Below are 24,901 nucleotides of genomic sequence, written 5' to 3'. Positions count from 1 at the left end.
AAAGACTAAAACTGATGCAGCAAAACCAGAGATATCTTTTTTTTAAATTGTACGCATTCTTCTTATGTGTCAAAAAATGAAGCCTACACTAACAATAAAACTCGACAGCCAACAGTTCAGTCAAAGATTCAGGTGTGTTAAAAGACTATTTCACCCACAAAAATGACCATTTATATATAATAATTACTCACCACATGTTACCTTGAATTCTTGAAGAAAACATTGCTTTTCTGGCATGCCTCAACGATAGACGAAGAATCCAAAAAAGCACACATTCTCTTATGAATGGAAGTTATCAGGGACCACATTTAATGACAGCAAACCTATATCGATCATCTGTTCTGGAAGTATAAGTCTCATTTATCCAGTCGTATGCTCTGTATTTCCCAAACACATATATTTACACTGAAATATTATGATATTAAACATTTCTGTCCATAAGTAAGGCACCCTGGGCGTGCCTGAGCATGCACGTGCATGAGCTTCACTCAAGCAGAGTTCAAATGCACACTTGTGCCCAGACATGCTACTGGTCAGTGCAGAGGCTGTTTGTACTGAAGTGTTTTAAATCATAAAGTGCATATGTTTGGAAAGTACTGAGCATAGGACTCGTGTTCTTTGAGGGCATTTTTCTGCTGATACTTACAAAGTTTTACTAAAATTTGCTATACCAGAGTTTTATTTGTAATGGAGTCATTCTACCTTGAAGTATTGATACTTTTACTCAAGTAAAAGATCTGAATACTTCTTCCACCACTGTATTTTCCTGCCTGCTATCATGCAGTTGTAGCCTACGTCTCTTTGGGTAATTCATAAGCAAGAAACAAGTCCCATTGACAGTGATAGGGATCGAACCACACAGACGTTTGCCTGTCCTCCACAGTGACTCCAGCGACCCCGTTCTGCTCTGCGAAGTTCATCAGAGTTCATCTTCTTTGTCCCTGCTGAGCTGAGGCCGGCTACTGTCTCCATCCTTGTCTCGCTCATCTCTCCTCACCCCTGTCCCTTCCCAGGTCTACTTCCATCACCTATCCCGAGGGGATAACTGCCTACACACACACACATACACGGATACACACACACACCTCCCCCTCTCTCCCTCAAACCAACCCGACCTCACCCTGCCTCTCCCTCTGCTCTTTGGCTGAAGCCTCTTTATGTGATGTCATTGAGGAGAAGTACAGCCTTTTGGTGTGTGTGTGTATGGGGGAGTATAAAGGGGTGTATGGTGTGTGTCTGTGTGAGTCAGTGAGCGGGGGCGTGCATGTGTATGTGACAGGGAAAGAGAGAGAGAGAAAGAGGATCGACAGAAAGAAGGAAAGAAAGGCACAAGTGTCAGGTTTCTCTTCTCAATTCAGAGGCTCAACTTGTTTTTAATCTAGAAAAGAGGGTGAAAACAGCAGGAAAGGAGAGAAGATAGCTGGGAACTTGAGCTGGTGACAGCTGTTTTGTCCCTTCTCTCCTCACCCCTCTTTCATTCTCTCTCCCTATTTCTGTCTCTTTCTACAGAGTCATGGCTGTGTACCCAAAGCGTTTGTATAAACATATATACAACTGTCCACAAAATGATGCCTATTTACGTGGCCTTAAATCTGTTATCATAATGAAAAGATGTGATTAGAGATGCTGCCTGTCCCCTTTTTTTTCTCCTCCGATAATATATGGCTTTTCAAATCACATCTTTCTCTTCCTGTGACGTCTCACTCACCACATCCTGGTTTTGACTTCACAAGACGCCGACATAGCTGCAGTTTAACGGTTTTCCTGTCAAATTTCAGTTCACACACATATGCTCACATATGCTCTCGCGGCATATATTTTCTCACAACGCCAGCTCAAAGTGCAACCACACTGTACGTTAAATAATTATATACCATCATGGTAGGCTACTGTCCAATCTGTGGGAAGCCCGTCTACTTTGGTGAGTGTGACCTCTTTAATTTTTTACTCAATATGTCTGTCTTCCTCTGTCTGTCTGGCATTTTTTTCTCTGGCCTTGTTACCCTGATTTCTCTGTCTGTCTCTCAGTGTCTTACATTTACTTGTTTCATTTGAACAGGAAAAAGTGTTAATGAGAATGTTCTGGTTGTAATGATAATACATATATTTTAAAGATCACAAAAGTAACAAGGTAAATGGGATAAAAAAAAAAAGTAATAAACGTGAAAATGTCCTCATAATATTAATGATAAACCTTTTAACCTGCCAAACACAGGTGCAGCTAATAATGTTAACGATAGCTGCATTCCATTTAGATGTATCAATATTAGGACCCTGTTATTATGCTGACTGGAACAGAGACATCGTTAACATTATTTGTTACACCTGTGCTTTTCCCTCTATGACAAGTTAATATGGGCCTATCTGCTTTCAAAAAGGGGCTTTGATATTTATTCAGATATGTGCTACGCAGGTTTTGGAGGTCTATTTGCTGATATGTCTGGCTCTATTCTCTGTCCAGAGGACAAAAAGAAGGCCTTTCTGTCTGGCTTTCTCATTCTCTTTTCAAGCACACGCACACGCACTACATATACACGCACACACACACAAATGTACGCACGTGTATCCATGATAACAACAGGATGTGGGTCTAGCCAAACGAGCTTGCGCGCTGCTCTCTGGGTTTCCTCCTCACCTTCTGTCTCTTTTAGTTGAGTCCCCTCTCACACTCAGATCTCACTATTAAAAGCACAGCTCCTAAAGCAACTGTTTCTAGTCTATTGTTGTTGTTGTTCTGGTTGCTCTTGTTTTATAGCTAGTTATTTTTTTTACTTTTTTATTTTTTTATTCGCGTGCCAGCTAAGTTCAAATTCTCTGATGTGACCTGGCCTACTTAGCTCATTTCCTCCACCACTACACCCCCTGGTTCAGCGAACTGATGAGAGTAGCAGTCTGTATTCTGAACCAGACACTTGAATCTCACTCCTTGTGAATTTATGTGTGCCAAGGCAAAATTCCTCTGACTTATTGTGAAATAGGCTATAATAGACTGTATAAAATTATGGACATAGCTACCGTGACGCCAGCCATTGATTTGTGGACTACCATTTTGAAGCCTCGGGTTCTGCGTTTCAGCAGTTGCCATCTTGGTGTTTTGGAGCCAGAAGTGACACCTCGCAATTAGCTTGTCGCTCAAGCTCTTCTAACCGCTTCATCCTCTTGAGGGTCGCGGGGGGGCTGGAGCCTATCCCAGCTGACATCGGGCGAGAGGCAGGGTACACCCTGGACAGGTCACCAGACTATCACAGGGCTGACACATAGAGACAAACAACCATTCACGCTCACATTCACACCTACGGACAATTTAGAGTCACCAATTAATCTAGTCCCCAATCTGCATGTCTTTGGACTGTGGGAGGAAGCCGGAGTGCCCGGAGAGAACCCACGCTGACACGGGGAGAACATGCAAACTCCGCACAGAAGGGCTCCCACGCCCGGGATCGAACCAGCAACCCTCTTGCTGTGAGGCGAGAGTGCTAACCACCACACCACCGTGCCGCCCTCTCAAGCTCTTAAATTTACATAATTTTAAGCCTTTATGAAATGTAAACAAGTGAGTTATATAAATATTTACCTACCGTACAGTTGTCCAGAACGCTGAAATCAGCCATGAAAACCCCAAACCCGTTTTTTAACATGTTTTTATTTGCTGTAAAGCTGGGCATTTTAACATGGGGGTCTATGGGGATTGATGCATTTCGAGAGCCTGCCTCAAGTGGCCACTCAAGGAATTGCAGTTTGTGGCAATTCAGCACTGGCTTCATTTTTTTAAGATATAGATTTTTTAGGCTATTTGCCTTCATTTGATAGGACAGATATAGTATGAAAGGGGGAGACATAAGGGGGGATGACATGAAGCAAAGGGCCATGGATTGGAATCAAGCCTGCGGCTGCTGTGGCAAGGACACGGCCTTTGTACATGGAGCACCTGCTCTACCAGGTGAGCTAGTGGGTGACCTGTTGGCTTCATTTTCCAGGGCTGGGGGTTGCAGCTTGTGAAATATCCATAAACAAGTACAAGTTCACAATAGCTGCGACCACATATGCCACATGCATCCATGCATTGCCCTTCTTTGCCAGTTGGCACGAACAGTTAATCAGCTGTTCTTTGGCTCGTGACCAATCTTTCCACAAAATCTTGGACATGTCTGTGGTTCCATATGGAAGTTCTGGGCCTTTATGACGTAGGCCACTCCCATTGCCTCCATCCTGTTTAGCCAATTGGCATGAACACAAATATACACCTTCACACACACCCACACACACTTGACCTCCATGCTAAATATCAACCTCCTGGGGGAAAAACTGTGGCCGCCAAGGGTGGGGAGATTTTTGTAGGCTGACCATACCACAACGGAGTGCGCTACAGAGCTGCTGGTGGCAGCTAAAAAACACCATCCCACATATGTCCTCATTTTCTTTGCTGCAGGTGAGAAGAAGAGGTCCTTAGGGAGGGACTACCACCCTCTTTGTCTCAAGTGCCAAAAGTGCAACAGACAACTCACAGCTGGACAACATGCTGAGGTATATGAGGACAATGACTGAGGAAAAATATAAGGAAAATAGCATAAGAATGATTGAATGAATGTGTCGGAAGATGCAATAAACATGTCCTGCTTACTGTGTTTCAGTATGATGAGAAGCCATACTGCTCACACTGCTACCTGAAGATGTTTGGGCCAAGAGGTACTGCCTTCCCACTGTGAAATCATACATACACGAACACACACACACACACACACACACACACACACACATAAACACACACTGGCACCCACATGCAATCTCTGAATGTCTTTTCCCTGTGTGAATCTTTCTTGACAGGTAACAGGTGACTGGTGTCACCATGGCACAGTGCAGCTCCTTCACAGAAGACACCAGACTGAGCCAACATGGACCAGCACTGACATACAAAAGACACACAGGGCCTGTTTATTGGCCGAAAAATTAGTAAATTTATAAATAAATATGGATGATACAGAGATATTTAACAGTCCATCCACTTTAGTCATTTACACTTCCACAAAATGAATTATTTGTAAATGTGTGATGACCACTTGATGCCACGTGTGTGTGATTGTTCACTTTTATAATGTAATTGAATTTTGTATATTGTAAGTCAGTATTAATAAATGCATTTTTTTAAACATTCCAATGTCAAACCCTGGTGGATGTCTCTGTCTCTGTGGTGGACGGTGTAATCAGGAGCCCACATGCTCATATCTGGGCACGCAGGGTGGATGTATTTGCACGCAAACTAACAAATGCTCTAATCACTGACAACACACATGCACGTAAAAAAAATTAGTTGAGCTAGAGGGTTCTCCCTCTCTCCCTCATCGAGCAGCCAGGGGAAAGGAGAAGGAAGGAAGGAGGAATGGATGAGGGTGGTTGCTGTTGGCAGGGTAAACCAGATCTTATGCCAGCAGAATCTGCTGGAATGGGTGCTACAGTGAGGCGGATCTCAAGCACTCACACACGCACACACACACACACACACATGTTCATGTACACTGCTGCCCCTGAAGCAGTGTGCCTTGACTGCTGCAGGGGCTTGTCACCCAGTGGTGGGTGAAGTACACTGACACACACACATATACACACACACACATAGAGAAAGAGGTGTGCTGATGTGCTTCTCTGTAAAGTGTCATGTGTCACACGAGTGACATTTCAGGTATTTGTCCTTGGATGATGGAGGGATACAGAAGTAAAGGGTATAAATGATAAAGGAGACAGAGGCAGCATGGAGAAAGCTAATGGACAAAGAGAGAGAGAGGGCTGATGGAATTATTTTAACATGTAGCAAAGAGCTAGCAGAGGGAAGCCCGTGTGTCTCACCAGCGTGTCTTTGAACCTGTCCGTCTCCCTCTCATCCGCCCAGATCCCTCCTTCATCCTCCCTCCTCTTCTATCCCTGCACTCTCCTCCCTCCCTCCTCCCTCCATGTCTCCTTCACCCCCTAACCCCCTACCTTGATAGATCACATGACTGCTGTGATACCAGCTGGCTGACTGCTCATTTGCATGTGTTTCAGCTACATTCTCTTATTAGGGAGAGGGGTGGTGACGGAGGGGCCGAGTTATAGGTGGAGAGGGGCTGAGGGTTAAGGGAGAGTAGAGTGTTGTGGGGAGCGCTGGGTGATTGAGGGGCACTGTGAGAATTGAAAGAAAAGAGGGAGAGACCATGAATTTATTGGGGAGACAGGAAGGGAGAGGGGAAAGTAGAGGAAAAAAAATCACTGCATTAAGCCTGGCAAAGTTAAAGCAGGGCTCTCCAACCTGCACGGGGTCCAAACTGAAGAGAGGAGCTTGAAAGAATTTGTCTTTCCATGTGGTGGCTGCACTAGGCCTATTTATGGTTACAATCAGAGAGATTCTGTAGGCAGCCTCAGAATCAGGCCTCTGGTGACACTTAATGAGGAACAGATAAATTAAGGAGAATCATTTTACATCAAAGACAAAAAAAAAGAATGAATGAAGTTTGTTTCTATTGAGAGTTTTCTTGCATGTGGACTCAACACGTTGCCATAACCTCCATTTCTGTGTCGCTGTCGACATCTAGTGGCCGTAAAAGTTAGTGCTACTTCTCAAAAGAAGGAAAGCAATGACTTGAATGAAAAGACAGCGAGGGCATCACTATGGGCCTACTTGCATTTTACAGAGTGTCTTGAACATTTTGAAGCGTGACGATGATTTAAATTTCAAAATACCAGTGTTGTTTGTGTGATATTAAAGTTTAACCCACATCAAGTGAAAAAAAATCTGCTCACTACTCTAAGGGGGAATTACACACACTTTCAAAATTCATACATGTTATTTCTATAGTGTAAGACAGTCCTTAAATATTATTAAAAAAGTCCTAAAATATTAATAATAAACAGCTCTCTTCCAAATCCCCAAACTAGACGGCTAAAACTCAGACCCCCCCCAATAAAAAACCCTAAATTTCCTGCATTCTTAAGTAGCAAAGGGCTTTTATTTTGATGAAATTTCCACCACAAATTGATGCATAAAAGTTTAATAGAATGCAGATGCAGGAAGTTGAATGTTAAATGCTCAAAATTTCCTGTCCCCCTGTCCTCCCCAATTTTGAAACAAAACCTAGCGTCATTGGTTATGGAACAGCTCCAAACTTTATACTTGGTGATATCACAAGCTTGAGACTTAGACTTCTGAGATTTACCTCTCTGGTTTCTGGCTTTGAGAGACAGTCAGTGTTAACAAATATTGATTTAATTTTCCTAGGCCATAGGAATACCATTGGAAATTGTAATTTTTGTGGTATTCCCTTTCAAATTAATCCACACCAAGTTAAAAAATAAAAAGCCTGCCCACTATTCTAAATAATTTCTATCTATGTTAAGATTTGTGAAATGAATGAAACATGAAAAGTTTAATTGGAGCCTCTGAGCTGCTTAATTGTAGACTAACAGGTTGATTGAGTCTAATTAGATGACATTACTGTAGCTTTATAAATGAAGCTTTATTTGGGTCTTGCTCATTGTGTACAGTGTAACGTTCCCTTGCAAACAAGCGACAGAGGCAGAGAGAGAAAGAGCAAAGGAAAGAAAGTGTTTCTGTGCAAAGCCTTCTTCAAATCAGGCCAACAGGTGAACCCATACTCTTTTGTTGATGTTAAAAGTACTTGTTCTGGAGTGTAAAGCTAATATTTGGCTAATACCTTCCATTTGCTATCATCTTACTATGTGACATAGGTGATTTCAATGGTAAATCAAATGTTTTGCCTAACTGTTATTATCGAGTGCAAATTTCACAAAGAAATTGCTAAGGTTTAAAACAGGGGTAGGCAACCTACGGCTCTGGAGCTGCATGTGGCTCATTAGCCCTTCTCCAATGGCTCCCTGTGGCTTTGACAAAAAAAATGAAACGGTTGTGAATAACAATTACTGTTTAACATTTTAGTTTTCATTATCATTGTTATTGGTCTGAAGTGATTATGACACTCTCCAGCTGTAAAACTGTTCAGCCTATACACTAAAGAAAATGTTTTAACATTTCAACAACTACAATGTCTACAGCCTGGCGCCAAACCTCAGTAGCTGAGTTTAGTCTTGAATCTAGCTTAACGATACATTCCAAATCCAAAAAAAGGAAAAAGTCTGGGAGGAAAATACAGAATTAAATGGTGGTCAGATTTTTTTGCTTGTACAACCAGCACTGCAAAGTACCAAATAATCATAAATAGCATGGAGAATAATCATTTAGACCTACTAGTAATGTTGATGGGCTAATTTACACTAAATAGGATTTCTTACCCCGTTTATTATGAGGCTTAAAATGTTTGGTGGCTCCAGAATTCATTTTATTTTATTTTAAGTTATTTTATGTTAAGTTATGTTCGGTTATGTTATGTTATTTTATTATTAAATTGTATTAATTTTATTTTATTTTGTTTTATTTTGTTTTGCTTTGTTTTGTCTATTTCATTTCATTTCATTTTATTTTGTTTTGTCTATTTCATTTCATTTCATTTCACTATCAATGGTTGGTGACCCCTGGTTTAAAATTTCCGGAGTTCGGACTTGACAACGAGCACTTGAAGGCAACTGTCCAACGGTGTTCTTTTTGTTGCGCATGCGCAGTGCCCCAACTAGGAAGCAGCGCAGACGAGCTTGACGGATTATGTGGACATATCGGTGAGCGAAAGCAGCTGCTTTCGAATAATTTATTAGGGCTTCATATACTCGTGGAAACAATGGAGTCTGTTTAAAATGGACGGCTGACAGCTTAAAGGGAAGTCGGTGTAATTTAATGTACATGTAACTGTATGTATTAAAAACTGAGCAACAATGATGTCAGAATGCGACCCGACGGAGACCAGCGAGCCCGCGCTGGACACCGGAGCAACAGCGGTTCCTGCTTCGGAGTGTAACTTTCACTCGTCAGACCGTCCAGCGGTATTATTTGATAGGAACAGGATAGGTTTGGGACTTGCGGCGAACCCCGGAGCCGCTGTTCGTATCTCGGACTCTTGTGAAAGCGTCTTGACGGAGCTGGAGACTGACGGCTCCGGCGAAGAGGCGCTGTTGTTACCGTGCTTAGCAGGAAGCTCGTCGTCTCCGCGGGGCGCACGGGAGAAGCGGAGCAGGCGGAACAGACACAGCTCGTCGTCGGATAAAGACACCTTGGCCTCCCCAGGTAATTGTTTTGGATCGATGTCATCGAGATTGGATGAAAGGAAGTACACACACAGGCAGCTGAGTTACATCAGGCAGCCCGCACTCAATGAGGATATGTGCTGAGGAACATACTGTATGTTTATGTCGCATTTGGTTCAGTGGAAAATGACACAGGCTGATTACTGGGAGCTATTTAAATACCAGTAAATGCAACGTGGTTAAAGCTGTGATGTCATGCATGCCTTGTGGGGAGTGTTAACCGTTTCACTGAGTCCCTTCATGGTCCCCCAAGGGCCCCTGCAGGCAACCAAAACGTAGAATATTAATAAGATATATAGCAATAATTTGTAGTTGTTGCTCAGCAGAAAACTACTGAGTTCCTAAGCAAACAAGTGCTGGGTTAATGTTAAGACTGTCCATACATTCATGTTGCATTGACTGTATTATAGGGTTGTATTTGCATAGAGATGTAGTCTGTACTTTATCTACCATCTGTGTATTTTCCAGTGAGCTGATGTAACAGCTGCATGTTATCAAGTGGCTGATACGAGCTGGCACTTTCACCTGGTGACCTGAGCACTGCATAGAAATCCAGCCACGAGTACAGTAAACAGTAACTACAAAATGCCCTCACCCTGAACACCCTTAAATCATATCATCATATCATTATTAAGAGACATCGTATTAGATTTAGGTAATTGTAACATCATAAGTGTTGTCTTTTCTTGGTTTTAAAGGCTGCATTACAGTATGCTCTAACTGTTTTATTATTCGCCTTTACTTCCTTAGTCATTACATCCACATTTCTGGTGATCGTCTATCAAAAATATCATTGTTTAAATATCTTGTGAAAGCCCAAATAGTCAACTCTTCATTATTAACAATGAGGTAGTTGGTCCAAAATATTGTGATTTTTATTTTTTTCTCCATTTCACCCAGTATGATTTATCAGTATTTCATTTATTTTTGTTTTTCTGTGTTCATGTCAATTCAGATCAAGCAGATATGTTAAGGTTTCCAGGGAGCCTTACATATTCTCAGCAATAGATTTGTCTTGGATTATAAAAAGAAAAGGATGGTACAGTCAGTGGATAACAAAGAAAAGGTGATCTCGTCACCATGGAAGCGGCACATATCCTGACTTAACAACTAACTGGATTCAACACCACTCCCCCTCATACTGCCCACCATTTTTTCCCCTGCAACATAATTTTGGAGCATTCGCTTCCATTTATATTCACTTCCACTGGTCTCTATTTCTCTGCAGAGATCTATTGTTCAACCCTGTTCTATCGGGGCCAGAAATCTAGGCCACAGGTAGCCACGCTGAGCCTGAAATCACAGGTGTTAGTGTCCTATTTCCTCTGGCCTTTTACAATAATGATGTTCAGATCTGGAATCACAACACCATTTTAATTCAGTGCATCACAAATTAGGATCACACATAGGCCCAGTCCTGAGAGCCGTTGCACTGTGTCGCTTTGTGTGATGTAAAATGTCACACCAATCTCCATTGCAAATTATTGCAGTTACATCCTGCCATGCATATCTCACGGAACAGGACCATAAACCATGTGAGTCCTTCAAGCTGAAATTTACATTTATATTATCTGCCAAACTGCTGTTCCTACTGTCTCCTTTTCACCAGGATCCATTGTCCAAGAGTACTCCCAGTGTGTAGGAAGAAATGGGAATGATCAGATTTAAAATGATGCAAAATATGTTAAATCTTGATTGGTACATTTGCATGCATGATGAAATATTTAATCATGTAACCATCTAAGCACAGGGCAAGAGTGTTTGTAGTGACTTAGATATAAAGTTGAGTGTAAAGTTGAAGTTGGCCACACATCTTAGCAGTAACCTTTTTCAGAGTACAGCAGTGTTGCGACATGCGTGTGCACTGCAGGTCAGCGGGTCTCCAGAGCTCTGAGCAAGCTGCACTCCTGCTGTGAAAAACCTCTGTTGGGCCCATTAACTGTCCGAGGGCTCTGAGAGACAGACATTAAATATGCATAAGGCCTTTGTGCAAGCAAACCCACAGACAGACATGCAAACACTCTGTAGCTCAGTACAGTGCATGATGATGATGAAGAGGGAATTCGGGATAAAGGAAGTCTACACGTGTAGTTACTTTCGCTCAAGCTTTCTGTGGGGTGAAAATAATGGAGACAGAGAGAGACATTCCTGTCTGCTACCTCCTGCAGTCACACTACACAATGATATTATCAGATTTTCATCAACAGTACAATCCAGTGCAAGTATACATCAATCATCAGGCAAGACAGCTCAATAAACACACTGCATCTATTGTTGGAAAATAAATGATGAAGACAAAATATTGTGTCAGCTCTGTCATACTCACAGACAAATAGTGTTGTAATTTAGAGCCACCCCACTTTCTCACAGTCTGTATTTAAGTCTGTGTTGTCCATATTAATTCCATATTAAAGTCTTTTTAAAAGAACAATCAGCTCCCTTTAGAGAACCAAAATGATACCTTCATGGCCACACTTCTTGTGGCATATTAGAAAGAAATTAGAACTTGCTAAATATTAATCAACCAGAAGACCTCCAGCTTCAGGGGGTTGCCGTGAGCTGCAAGGGAATGGCCTGTCTCATAATAGGTAAATGGCAAAATGGTGTAAGATATGCGCAAAATCAGAGGATCACATGTTACATGTCTTTCTAATATCAAGCATTTTCCATTTAGACCACAAGAATGCACAGCAATGACATACACACAACACTGTGTGGACTGATCCAGGTACGTTGCATGAAGGCTAATTTTTTTGACCACATATTCCTCCAGATAAGGATCTAGGAGTTTGGAATACTGCTCATGTAAACTGAATGTGTTATATGTAAGCTAGGGCTGAATGGTATGGAGAAAAAATATTTACACAATGAGATTTTTGATAAATAATCATCAGTAACGTGGATATAATGACAAAGTGGGTAAAGCCAAATAAAAGAACAACTAGAGGAGTTTGGAAAGTCCTGAAAATTACATCACTTTACTGTACTGCAGCCTTTAAAACCAGGAGAAGACAACACATATGATATTACAATATCCAAAATCTAAGATGATATCTAGTGTCACATTAAGGTATTGATATTTTATTTATTCTTTATGTAGCCGGGAAGGTTCCACTGAGAAACAAGATCCCTGGTCAATATGGCAGTACATTAGGGACGGGAATAGCAAGCCAGTTACAATTGAGAACCAGTTCCAAATTGTCCCATCCATTAGAAATGTAGGTCTCCAAGCTTATCAGTTCCTTTTATCAATGCTGGCATGGTTTTCTGATGTTAAGCTCATGCGTTTACTCTGCTGGAAGCTTGCAACAAGGAGGAGTCATGGCAGAGAGGGAGAAGTGGTCGAAAACGTGGCTTTATTTCACAACAGACGACAACAGTGCTGCTTGTAAATGATTATTTCAACACCATGGGCTTAAATTCCAGGATTATGATGAATTTGACACTCTCCACACATGTGCCAATATTGTGAGCAGCACATCTGTTACCTAGGATAAATATCCAGTTATCATTACTAGCTCCATGCAGCTACACTGTGTTCAGACTCAGAGACAAGAAAACCTGTGTAGGCCTCCCTTTTCCACACAAAACTGATCACGTATCAATATAATCGTATCAATCCCCATCCCTGACAGTATATATTAGATGTATTGCGCAGCCTTACATACTGGTATATATAGTTTAATGAAAATTGGCCTCATCCAGAGGGCTGATTGTCAAGTCTTGTGGCAGTTTGCAAAAGGGTGATCAGACTTGCTGGTGATGTTTGCAGAAGTTAGACTTGCTCTTAAAATCATCAAGTGCTCTACTTTCAGGCTCCCTCTCAGGGCATGGGTTTAATAATTTCGCAGTACGAATTAGGCTTACAAAGTGCCAAATGGAGCACAAAACAGGAGTGCAGCCTTGCTTAATACATCAGTTTTGGTACCCTAGCACTACTTTGAGGTGCACCTCATGCACAGATGTTGAAAATATGAACAGCTTTAAAGGGAAATTTTGGTTTATTTCAACCTGTCTCTGGGCTTAATCTAGAGCTCGCGAGATATATTTCGGCTGCGCTTTGGAAAGCAGAGTTAGATGGTAAACAAACATGGCACCACACCGGTAAGGTAAGACAACAGTTTACATGTCGTTTTCTATATGTTCTCTGACATTTATCCTAACGATATGAGGCGGTCTTTGTGGGAAAAAAAGGCTTGTTTTGTGGACTAACTTTGCACTTGAAGGTATGCCCGTTCACTTACGTTTTAACAGGTCTGATGCTACAGCTGTATCTAGGCTAACGGCTAACATGCTAACTATTATTTCTATGTCACTAGTCACTTGAAACAAATTTAGGACAATAGGAGACAGGTTGAAATAAACCAAAATTTCCCTTTAAGCAGTATGTGGCTTTTAGAGTGAGATCTCAGTGAAGAATAAGCTCATGAAGGAACAAATCACCCAAAATGGGAACAAAAACACTGTGTGGACATCTTTTAGAGTCTCCCTGTGAAGTAAAAGAAATTGAATTTGACTCCAAACAGACAGATGATAGGACATTTTAATGTATTATTTGGTCAGTTCAAGGCGGGCCACATGGCGAGCAAAACCCTGACATGTATCTACTTTTTAGATAATCCAGGTCCCTGATGTAATTTTTGCATATCTCCATCCCTCTGTTCTCCCCTTCCTTCTTTTTAATTTGCTTCTCTCTCAGCCTCTCTTCAAGTGAATTAGCTTCAAAGCTATCTTTGTTTCTCCTTATCTCTCTGTGACAAACGGCGTGTTAACTGTCCTGCCGTTCCTTTGTCCATTCTTTCCTCCTCCCTGTGTCTCTCCCTTCATCCCTCCCTCCATCCCACTGTGACTTTAGTGTGACTGATACAGAGCATATGGAGCCTTTCTGTCAGCTGACTGTGCTTTGAGGAGGAGGCAGTAGAACGTGTCGTGTCATATGATTGGGCCATCATCAAGGAATTATTAGCATCCAATCCCCATCAGCCAGCAGTCACAGCCAGAGAGTAATTTCAGATCTGCAGATCGTGGCCGAGTCACTCATTCAGCTCTGTCGCCTCAGAGTGAGGTTTAAATCCAATGACCAACTGGACCTGTGTGTGGATATTAGTGTACCTGTGTGGGTTTCATCACACAGACTTGCAGGTTTGGTGAAATAATATTCTCAATTGCCCTTATGTGTTAATGTGTGTGTGATAGACTGGCCACCTGTCCTGGTTGTACCCTGCCTCTCACCCAGTGTGTGCTGGGAACAGTTCCAGCCTCCCATGACCCTGAACAGGATAAGCGATTTAGAGAATGGATGGATGGCTCCGGTTGCCTCTCACATACTAATTGTGTGCATGATAGGACACAGGAGAATGGGTAATTAGAGGAGAAGCAAAATATTGACCTGTAGATAGGCTTATGGGCACAGAAATATAAATTATTTGGATGAAATTGTGAGAATTTTCTTTAAATTTTGTATAAATATTGATCTTACTGAAATAGTTTTGGGACTTTTTCAAATCTCAGTTCACGTTTAAACACACACAACATTATGCATCATTCATACAGCAATTAAAAGACATTTTTCATCATTCATGGCCTTTTTATGACACAGGTTGCCATGGCTCTTACCTGATGATACTTGAGGTTCACGAAAATGAAGTATTAAACTGCTTGACATGAATTTAACACCATATTTTGAAAGTGGCATGATGATGCAGGAAATGTCATCGCTATTTTACTAGTCTGAAGTATTTATCTGAACTTTTTTCCCCACTCCAGGTACCAACAGTGGGGACTTCAACCATTTCCCTGATGATCCCGAGTTTGCAGATATCATCCAAAGGGCTGAACAAGCTATTGAGAATGGCGTCTTTCCAGAGAGGATTTCCCAGGGTTCCAGTGGGAGCTACTTTGTCAAAGACCCAAAAGGGGTGAGGACGGGATAGAGGAATGACACTGATAAATGAGCAGTGAAGGAGAGGAAGGACAATGGAGCGTGGACTAAAAATAGCTTTAAAACATTTTGAAAGCCTTGCGCATTAGGCTGTTTTATATTCGTTAGGAGATTTAAGAAAGCATAATATCTTCACTTTCCCCATCCAGATTTATCCTGCTAGTGTAGAAATTCTAGCTGGTGATTAACCGTGCTGGCTTTTTGATTTAGCTCCCTATAAGGTGGTTCTACATTACTTTTAAACAGCAGAGTACAGCTGCTGAAAGAAGTGAACAGGAGGTGAGTTGGAAAGTTCACAGGAGGAATCCACTGTGGAGACTCACTGAATAATGCAGCCAGCCACATCGATAACAGATAGCACAGTTAGCATCACATTAACAAGTTTAATGTACACCTCAGGGAAAAGATATTGATCTCCAACTTGTTAGCAGCATCTCTGTCACTTTACATTTGTTGCATTGTAACTTTACGTGTCTTGCATGCCGTTCTTTAATCTTGCTCTTTAAAGGTTCCGTAAATTAAAAATTGCTAGTTATGTCCCTGTGTGTGCTGTGTTACCCATCGCCCGCCATGTGCAACACTTTTGTCCTTCTCTTTTCCTTCTGCAGAAAATTATTGGTGTTTTCAAACCAAAGTCAGAGGAGCCTTACGGTCACCTGAACCCCAAATGGACCAAATATTTTCACAAGGTACGCTGTCATATGTTTTATCTGCATGTAAACAACTGTAGCAGTAAAAGTAGAAGGGCTGTACGATATAAGGAAAATATGCGATATGCTATACAGTTATTTCCTTTTAATAAATAAACAGATATTTAAGTGTACTTAGTTCTCTGCTGCTGCAGCATGCTGCTAAAATACAACAAATTGCTTAATGAATTAAAGAAAATGAAAGGAAATCATTTCCAGCATTCTATTAATGAACAAACTGATTAAATATTGAACAGAACACAAAGGTACCAATTAACAAGAATGATAGCAACATTTTAATTTGCAGTTTTCTAATGATATTATCTTTCAAATAACTCAGAAAATCCCTGCAGCCTTTTGCGATGTGTTTATCGCACAAGTTTACATTGTGATGATGATTTTAAAAGGGATGTACTCCACAGCAGCTTTCTCAAGGTTGCCTTTTCTCTTTTCCTTTCACACTAGCTGTGTTGTCCGTGTTGTTTTGGCCGAGGCTGCTTGTTGCCTAACCAGGGTTACCTCTCAGAGGCTGCTGCCTCACTGGTTGATACCAAGCTCGGCCTGGGAGTGGTGCCGAAAACGAAGGTGGGGCACTGACTGCATGCACGATATTGCACTGTAAAGTTCTTAAGTTTGCAACATGCTATTGGAGTTTAACTGAAATCTGTAAATGTACTGAAAAAGAATATTAAGTGATCACCTGAACTGATCTGGATGTAGATGTGATTGTGTTCTAGCTGTAGCAGAAGCTATCCAGCAGTGGCCACAAGGTACAGCCAAACCAGTTGTAACTGAGCATCTTCCTTTTATAATCAGGTGGTGTATTTGGCCAGTGAGACGTTTCACTACAGCGCCATCGACAGAGCCAAATCCAGGGGGAAGAAGTACGCTTTAGAGAAAGTCCCCAAGGTGGGACGACGCTTCCACAGAGTGGGCCTGCCACCAAAGGTAAAAGAGAGTGGTAACTCTACATAGTGTAATGTCACTGACTTTTAGCTGTTATGTATGTAAAATACTTTGTAGCTGCGTTCTGAGAAGGGCTTTACAAATGACATTAACTAGAACTAATAACAATTTAATACGAACATATTTACACATTTTCTGTTAATGTTTTTATTTCACATACACATGGTTCGCTGTCTTATTATGATGAATTGAAAGGTTTGTGTGGTCTCAGTGAGTGGAGGGCTCAGAATAGCTTCTGATGCAGTCCTGGTGGAGGACAGTGAAAGGAATCGTGTCACGCTCTCCGTTCCCTGAAAAGACAGGTTTATTCAAATAAATAGGTCAGAGGAAGCATAAATGTCATCTCTGCTTCACACTGTGTTCTTTTTTCAGGGTCCTTCAAACAGTGCTTGTGTATTCTTATCTCTTTTGTCATGTGCTGTACTCACACCCAGCGCCAATTTTAGCATTTTTTGTACAGTAACGTTTTACACCTCCCTGTTTCTCATCTCAGACAGCCTCAGTGACGATCTATAGCTGTGTAAATGTTAGACACTGTGAAAAGGTGGCTGAAAGAATGTGTTCAGGAAGTAGTATGAGGAAGTTGGCTTTGTGTTTCTACTGTCATGCACTGCTGACATTTCGGCCTGTTGACATCACAGTTTTACATGTTACATCATTGCACCCAACTGCTTTTATTGCCATCTCAACAAGCTGCCTCGAGTTTCACAACATTCTGTTTTTCATGTGTATGTGATGGCGGTGTGTGTTTGTGTCCAGGTGGGCTCGTTTCAGCTGTTTGTGGAGGGTTACCGCGAGGCAGATTACTGGCTGCGGCGCTTCGAGGCAGAACCTCTGCCAGAGAACATCAGGAAGCAGCTGCAGTCACAGTTTGAGCGACTGGTAGTGTTGGACTACGTCATCAGAAACACAGGTGAGGGGGTTTCTGTGCTGACATTTGAACACAGTGTTTACTAAACCTCAACACAGCATTGCATAACAGTCCATCTCTCCAAATTTGTAACGTTCCTGTTCCTACAATGTTGGCAGTTTTACCTGCATTCACTGATTTTGGTGATATTGAACATGAACAAATTTCATTTCTAGTCTGGTTCTGTGGAAAAGAAGGAGTAACTGGGGGAGTTGCAGAGTAAACAGTAGTCTGTGTTGAATTCGGCATGTATCTGATCCACACTCAGCACCACAGTAGCACAGCAACAGAGGCTTGTAGGGAGTGGAGGAAACAAAATCCTAAATGTAAAGTTTGAGCACAAATACTTTTTGTGGATTTTACTGATGCCGAACTGACAAGAATACTGTCAACATATGATGCCTCTTTTCTTGTTTTTCTTGTTATTTATTGTCATTTTTTGTGGATATGCAAGGTCTTGTTAATGTGTAATATTTCTTAAGGAGAGTTTGGCATATTTTCCACAAGGAGCAGGATGGGGAAATAATCTCAAAAGGAATCTAGTTGTAGTCTTACAAATAGTGACCCTGCAAGATCCCCAGTCTTTGCAAAATCTTAGAGTGTGTGACTACAGAGGGTGTCAGTATTTAGTTTTTAAAAGTCCTTTCAAAGTTTTTTATTAAGTCTGCTAATGTTTGTCAGGCATTACTTTACACTCCCCTCTCATTCTCTCTTTGCCGTCCTCCTCAGATCGAGGAAATGATAACTGGTTGATCAAGTATGAGAAGCCAGGAGAAGAAGGAGAAGAGGAGGGACAAAAGGTGAGTTTAAATCAGCATGCACTGAGGGTGTGTTCAGACTAATTATAGAGTAAATTCCGACACTGCTTCATGGATCTGAACTGCTGGAATGCTGATCCATTTTCACACAAAAACAGTTTGAACAAACACGTGCACTTGATGCTCTTTCACTCATTCACACACAGGGGCCCACATAGACAGACAATAGCTCTGATATTGCAGGTCTGGAACAAACTGGTACCCTAGTGACTTTGTTGGTTACACTAACCTGAACACTGTCTGACTCCCCTTCATCAACCATTGTTTGCCATGCTTTGATAAAGGAGCAAAGGTTGTCATCTATCTGTCTAATTAATCAGGCCTTTGGATTGTGATCAGTGGTCATTTGCCATAAATCACTCACTCAGTTGTTGATGATGACGTCTCTGATCCTCTTTCCCTTTGCTGTAGGATGCAGAGTGGCCAGAGAATAGTTCCGACTCCTGCATGAAGATCGCAGCAATCGACAACGGCCTGGCCTTCCCTTTTAAACACCCGGACGAATGGAGAGCCTGTATGTTGGTCTCTTTTCTCCCTCACCTGTCTTCATACATGTTCTGTCTTCGCTCCTCACTGTTTGTGTCAACACCTTGTCCTTACTAATAATGGTGTTAACAGTGGTTGTTGAATTTGACCCTGGATTAATTACTTTTTTGTCCGTTAGTCCATAAAATGCCAGAAAATGCACAGTACGATCATACTATATATTTAGTTAAAATACGGTGACAATAGCACTAATAGTAATATTTTTTAATTATGTGAAACACAAGAAAACTTTTCAATTTTAGATTATTTTTGTTAGTTTTATTATTTTAAAGTTGTTCTCAGTCAGGCCTGTGAAAGTTATTATCAGTTAAAGGAATAGTTTGAAATGAGGTTGCAAAGACTAATCAAGAAGTTGTCAACTATTATGTTAATCGCAAATTAGTTTGATTATCAGTAAATTGGTTTGAGTCATTTAAGATAAAAGCCAAAATGCAACTTTTTAAATCTGAATATTTTCTGGTTTCTTTAGTCTTCTATGACAATAAACTGACTATCTTTTAGTTATGGACAAAACTAGACATTTCAGGACATCAACTTGAGCTTCAGGAAACACTGATGATTCTATAGACCAAACAACTAATGGATTAATCAAGAGAATAATCACCAGATTAATTGACAGTAAAATTAATCTGTAGTTGCAGTCTAGTTTAAATTGTGTGGAAATTCACTTATTCGCTTTCGAGCCATGATTAATACCACCCATCTTTGCTCTACACGTTTAACTAGAACCAGCAGACAGCTGCTAGCTTAGCTTAGCATTAAGACTGGAAACAGGAGGAAACAGATAGCCTGACCCTACAGCATTTTGGTGTTTGTAAGGGTTAAATAAACAAGATTTAACATGTTGTTAGTGAGCTTTAGTCTTTGTGTATAGATACCAGCTGCTTGCTGTAGCTTCATGTTTACTTTACAGACATCTGAGCTCTCTACAAGATCGTGAATAAGCTAAACTATTATTTTAGTTTTCTGTCCATCAAATAGTAAAGTAGCTTTTTATTTTTGATTCATTAGTCTAGTCTAGTCTTGCTAGATCCATTTTTGAGATTGTCCTGGTGAAAAGAAATTGAAGGACATGTTACAATATTTTAGAACCACCGCAGACACAGTGTCATATAGCTAGACAGTTCAGACTCCTCAACTAGTTCTGCACTTGTGAAAAAGGGAGGCTTTGGCTGTAGTGGCAGGTAAAGGCTGTTTGATGTCATACAGTGTTTGGTGGTGACAAAGTGTACTGTTGCCTCCTTCTGTCAGACCCATTCCACTGGGCATGGCTCCCCCAGGCTAAGGTGGCCTTCTCCCAGGAGACCAGAGACCTGGTGCTGTCCCGCCTCTCTGACATGAACTTTGTCCAAGACCTCTGTGAGGACCTCTATGAGATGTTCAAGGTACATGCCACCATGCAGTTCTTCTCCTCTCCCGTTTTCTCTGCTCATACAGATTAAAATGACGCGGGCAGCTGTCTGTCAGCACAGTAACATGCTAACTTTTGATTGTAGTGACACCTGCTAACAGGAGTTGTTGTTTTTCTCTTCAGACAGATAAAGGCTTTGATAAAACCATGTTTGAGAGACAGATGTCTGTCATGAGGGGACAGGTGAGTTGCCTTTTTTAAAGTATTTTTGACTCTGTTTTTCCTATCAGCCTCTCTGCCTTTTTAGTCCATCTCCTTTGTGTCCTCTGTTTTGTTCCTTCCTTTTATATCCTACCTTGCTCGCCTCTCTTTCTCTCCTGTGCCCTACTTTCAGTCACTTTTGTTGTTTGCTCTGTAACATGCCACCACCCATCTTGACCTAATTCCTCACCCTCCACCCTCTAATGCCCTGCCTCTTCTTTCTTGTCTGTCTATTCTGTTCCTCACCTCCACCCCTGCTTTTCCCTTTACCTCTTTGGATAAATGACCACTGAGTGTGACATGGCATAATGATTACAGTGCGTAAAGGAAGATAACAGCAGACAGTAACTTCTTTAAAACACGTCTCTTTTTTGATGTATTAACGGTGCCTAGTGTTCTGCTTAGGCTACATCAGGCTATTCATTTACAAATGTAATTGGGCTGGATTTTAAAACCAGGTAATGTAGATGGTCAGACATTTTCAGCAGCCTATTCAAAACCTTTTTTAGCTCTTTTTAATGACGAATTTTAAACAAATGCAAATTAATGTAGTAGGAAAAAAAAACAATGGTTATCATTTCACTTTATAAATAAAAAAATATATATTTTTGGTCACATATCTGACCCAGGCACATTACAAAGTGTGGACACCGATTAAGAAAGAGCCATCAATGCACAGAACCATAACAAGTGGCTACAACAGTAACCAATGACAAACTCAATCTCTTTCTACCAGTATCTCCCTCCTCCCACACACACACCTCACCTCATGACGTTTTCCATCGAGGTCAAGGAAAGGTGTTCAGGAAAAGACATAGGGTGTATTGTTTGACTTTTCAACCACAGCTCAGATGTTGTGAAAAGCTTCTAAGCTTGGTCAGAGCTGCATCACATGAGAAAACAATCTGTGAATATGATTGACAGTGTTGCTACCTGATCCGTACATCTTATCTGATTCACACGGGGCTTGTGTAACTCAACAGAGATAAGATGGAGGCAAGATGGCTCACTCATTAGCTACTTCCACAAACTATATGTAGTTTACATATTTTATCATATTTATGTAAACTGGGCCAGTCGGAGGTTGCTTCTGGGCCTGATGTGGTCCACAGGCCACCACTTTAATAGGCCTCAGCTACAAGATGCTGTCTTCTATTTCCATTTGAGCTGAAACAATAAATCAATTTGACAGGAAATTATCGAAGTTGTTTTCAACAGAGTAGATTAGACTAGCATAATCCATGTTGCTTCAGATTTTGGAAGTGTTTAGAGATGCCCTCCATTAAAGTTAAGCCTACCCCAGTTCAGACAGCAGAGTTTCCAGTTTCCCTCATCTGAGTCTGGGTCTGACTGAGGCTCAAACATGTGTGGCTGAATCTCTCTGATCTTTCCTCTAATGCTAACGCTAGCCATCTTTAATGCACACTGCTCTTTCAATGGTCAATGGAGAGAAGATCTGCTTCCAGCCCCTTTTTTATGAGTGTTCTTTTTTTTTACTTTTTATGTCGGAAAACCATGTTAAACAAAATATTAGTCATATCAGAGTATTTTCACATACTTTAATATGTGTCTGGAGGGGGACTTTAACCTCACAGACACTCAAATAAAATACAAGTACACCAGAAAGATGGTTTCTGTTTGTCACACATTATGAAACCTGTTCATCACCAGGTGCTGAACCTGACCCAAGCGCTGAAGGACGGTAAGAGCCCCATCCAGCTGGTGCAGATGCCCCGGGTGGTAGTGGAGCGCAGTCGCTCAGGTGGCCAGGGACGCGTGGTCACACTTGGCAACGCCTTCACACAAACCTTCCACTGCAAGCGCCCCTTTTTCTCCTCTTGGTAGTCAGAGACGAGCGAGGAGGTCAGCTGAGGAGAGGCTTCTGCAACAGCTCTTTTTTTGTCCTGAAGTCAGGAAGCAAGGGAGAGGATGTGAATATCGCACTGGAGACTGCTCATATGTCTTTGGCAAGAGAAGAAATGAAGACACAGATGATAGAAAGTAAGATGAAGAAACTTGGCTGCGGACCATTCCTCGTTTTGTGAAGAGAGCTCAGAGAAGCATGGGAGCTGGAGAGATTGGCATCCCAGTGTCTCCTAGAGACTTTGGGGCTGTTTGTGGTTACCATGGCGACTTGATTGGATAATCGGCTTTTCCACAGAGGTGGGCTTTGTTTATTGTTAGGAGGCAGAAAGGATTTTTTTTTTTCTACCCACCCAAAGTACCTACTGAAGTCTCTTGCAGGGTCTCTTGGTGGGGCTAATGGCCAAAGAAGAAGTACTTAGAAACCACCAACAGATCTGTGGTCCAGTATGTTTGGGAATCTTAAGGACTGGTTTCACAGATCTCTCCAGAAAGTGATTTTTAAAAATCTGGGGCAGGTCTGGGATAAAGTCCCAAACTATTTGCTTTGCCTTGTAGGATTACTTGTTAAAATATAGATGTGCACTCGCACTGCTGGAAGTGTTTGACTGGTTCTACAGAACTGGGTCAGACCGCTCTTTTAGCCAGTGTTAGTTTTCAAAACCGCAAACCCAGTGTCTTCAACTCTCACTACTGCCAAAATCTGTTTGTGGAAGGAATATTTACAAGGCTCAATAAAATGAGTATTGTTGAAACTTGAATATGAAATTTGGGGAAGGAGGACTAGTAATAAACACATTGCTTGAATGTAATCTGTTTACGGTTTCTATACAGATTCTTGCTCCGAAACATTTCAATACGAGTGAATGCTGTCAGAATTACTTTGGTTTTTTTTTTTTTTTTTCGTAACAATGAATGTATTTGTTGTTTGACATGTATTTAATTGCTGGCAAGCAGCTTTCTCTTGAACCTCGCAGCATGGCGGATGGCACCTCGTCCCTGCCCTTTATAATACGTTATATGAAGAGGAAAAAGAAAACAGAGGACAATATTTCACACTTGCTCGATGCTGTTGTGTTTTCTTATGTATGCATCTTGAAATTTTTATTCCAACTCAATGATTGTATGAGAAAAGTTGTATATTTAACAAATGAAAAATAAAATTTGGGAAATTTGAATCTTTGTTTTGTTTCACAAAAAAATCATCATTGATGGTGTAAGGATTCAGATGAAGATGAAAGGGTACCAGCCTGCTTTTTGGCTAACTGCTAAGAGAAACAACATGATATAGAAAATATTCTTGCAACTGTGAACATTTACTGTCTCTAAACACTGTTGACAAAAGTGTGTTCAGCAGAGCCAGGGTGAGACAGTTCCCACACACCTGTGACAGGACCAATAAACCTGTGGACTTAATGATTAACTTATGACAGGAACAGAAACAGCTGAAGTCAAAGTGAGCTATTAATAACTGTTTAATCCAAACGCAGACTACCCAGCCTGTTTCTTCTTTTCTGTTATACTGTCTTTGTTTAAAAACAAAACTATTTGAATTCTTTACTAAGCTCATTTATGTGGCATTTGAATTTACAGTGTATATCCATAAAACTGAGAGAAGAGAGAACACACTTCACATGAGGTAATTAAAATGAACTATCATTCTGCAGTGCACTATGGGTCTTTTCTGTTGGTTGCACTGTGAGGACCAGTGTTTTTAAGCCTTAACTTGCTTTTCATCCAAGGCTGAAACTAATGGCTGTTTTCAGACTTATTTATCTGTCTCATATTTTTGATCCATTTAGAAAAATTGTCGTCTATACTAGTGGTTCGCAACTGGCCCAGCCATGAGGTCCAGATTTCTCCTCAGTCAATAGTCCAAGGTCCACACTGCGTAATACATTCAGTATCATACTTGGGTTTGACCATGTCATGAAGCTAGTTTGCTGTTTCTGTCAAGTAGCTGTTGGTTAATCACTCACTCTACAGCAGGTAATGGTATTTAAAAATAAAAGGTCTGTGCTGGAAATCCACTGAACTAAAAAATAAAAGAGTGTTTTTTCATAAACTTGACACATCTGCAGGTCACTTGCAGTCCATTCAGAAAGGACCTGTGATCCAGTCTTGGATAATAACGCACCATTTGGGAACCACTGGTCTATACAATGTCAGAAAATACAAAAAAAAAAAAAAAAATGCCCATCACAATATCTCAGACCCCACACAAATTTTACAGAATCAGACATCATAGAAACTGCATATTGTCATTATAATGATGTATGGTGGATACACTCTTCTTATTATTCACATGTTGCAGAGACTGTATTAGACTGGAAAAATCTATCAAAAAAAAACAACCTCTTAAACAGCAGTTCGCAT

The 24,901-nt window shown here is 41.1% G+C and overlaps 2 protein-coding genes across 2 annotated transcripts; both read left to right on the top strand.

The window, feature by feature from the left end:
- The first annotated feature begins 1,730 nt into the window (after positions 1 to 1,730).
- On the top strand, positions 1,731 to 5,149 carry zgc:195282 (uncharacterized protein LOC100192223 homolog). The gene is made up of 4 exons (XM_049571449.1): positions 1,731 to 1,921; positions 4,430 to 4,524; positions 4,632 to 4,686; positions 4,825 to 5,149. The coding sequence occupies exons 1-4, from the start codon at positions 1,879 to 1,881 to the stop codon at positions 4,833 to 4,835; spliced, it is 204 nt and encodes a 67-aa protein (XP_049427406.1). The 5' UTR covers positions 1,731 to 1,878; the 3' UTR covers positions 4,836 to 5,149.
- A 3,469-nt stretch (positions 5,150 to 8,618) lies between these two features.
- On the top strand, positions 8,619 to 23,703 carry pi4k2b (phosphatidylinositol 4-kinase type 2 beta). The gene is made up of 11 exons (XM_049571813.1): positions 8,619 to 9,160; positions 14,947 to 15,098; positions 15,730 to 15,810; positions 16,276 to 16,395; positions 16,627 to 16,758; positions 17,536 to 17,689; positions 18,416 to 18,486; positions 18,916 to 19,018; positions 20,302 to 20,435; positions 20,585 to 20,644; positions 22,334 to 23,703. Exons 1-11 carry the CDS (start codon positions 8,812 to 8,814, stop codon positions 22,505 to 22,507), a joined length of 1,530 nt encoding a protein of 509 aa, XP_049427770.1. The 5' UTR covers positions 8,619 to 8,811; the 3' UTR covers positions 22,508 to 23,703.
- Positions 23,704 to 24,901: the final 1,198 nt, after the last annotated feature.

Source organism: Epinephelus fuscoguttatus, linkage group LG3, assembly GCF_011397635.1.
Source record: "Epinephelus fuscoguttatus linkage group LG3, E.fuscoguttatus.final_Chr_v1".
NCBI lineage: Eukaryota > Metazoa > Chordata > Actinopteri > Perciformes > Serranidae > Epinephelus > Epinephelus fuscoguttatus.
The sequence above is the reverse complement of the archived record's forward strand: the minus strand, read 5'-3'. Positions and strand labels throughout refer to the sequence as shown.

Bases quoted from the DNA above. Each gene is read 5' to 3' on its own strand.
- zgc:195282 (XM_049571449.1), top strand. From the start codon at position 1,879: ATGGTAGGCTACTGTCCAATCTGTGGGAAGCCCGTCTACTTTG. The intron at 1,922-4,429 runs GTGAGTGTGACC...TCTTTGCTGCAG, and splicing joins TGGGAAGCCCGTCTACTTTG to GTGAGAAGAAGAGGTCCTTA. The intron at 4,525-4,631 runs GTATATGAGGAC...ACTGTGTTTCAG, and splicing joins CAGCTGGACAACATGCTGAG to TATGATGAGAAGCCATACTG.
- pi4k2b (XM_049571813.1), top strand. From the start codon at position 8,812: ATGATGTCAGAATGCGACCCGACGGAGACCAGCGAGCCCGCGCTGGAC. The intron at 9,161-14,946 runs GTAATTGTTTTG...TCCCCACTCCAG, and splicing joins AGACACCTTGGCCTCCCCAG to GTACCAACAGTGGGGACTTC. The intron at 17,690-18,415 runs GTGAGGGGGTTT...CGTCCTCCTCAG, and splicing joins CTACGTCATCAGAAACACAG to ATCGAGGAAATGATAACTGG.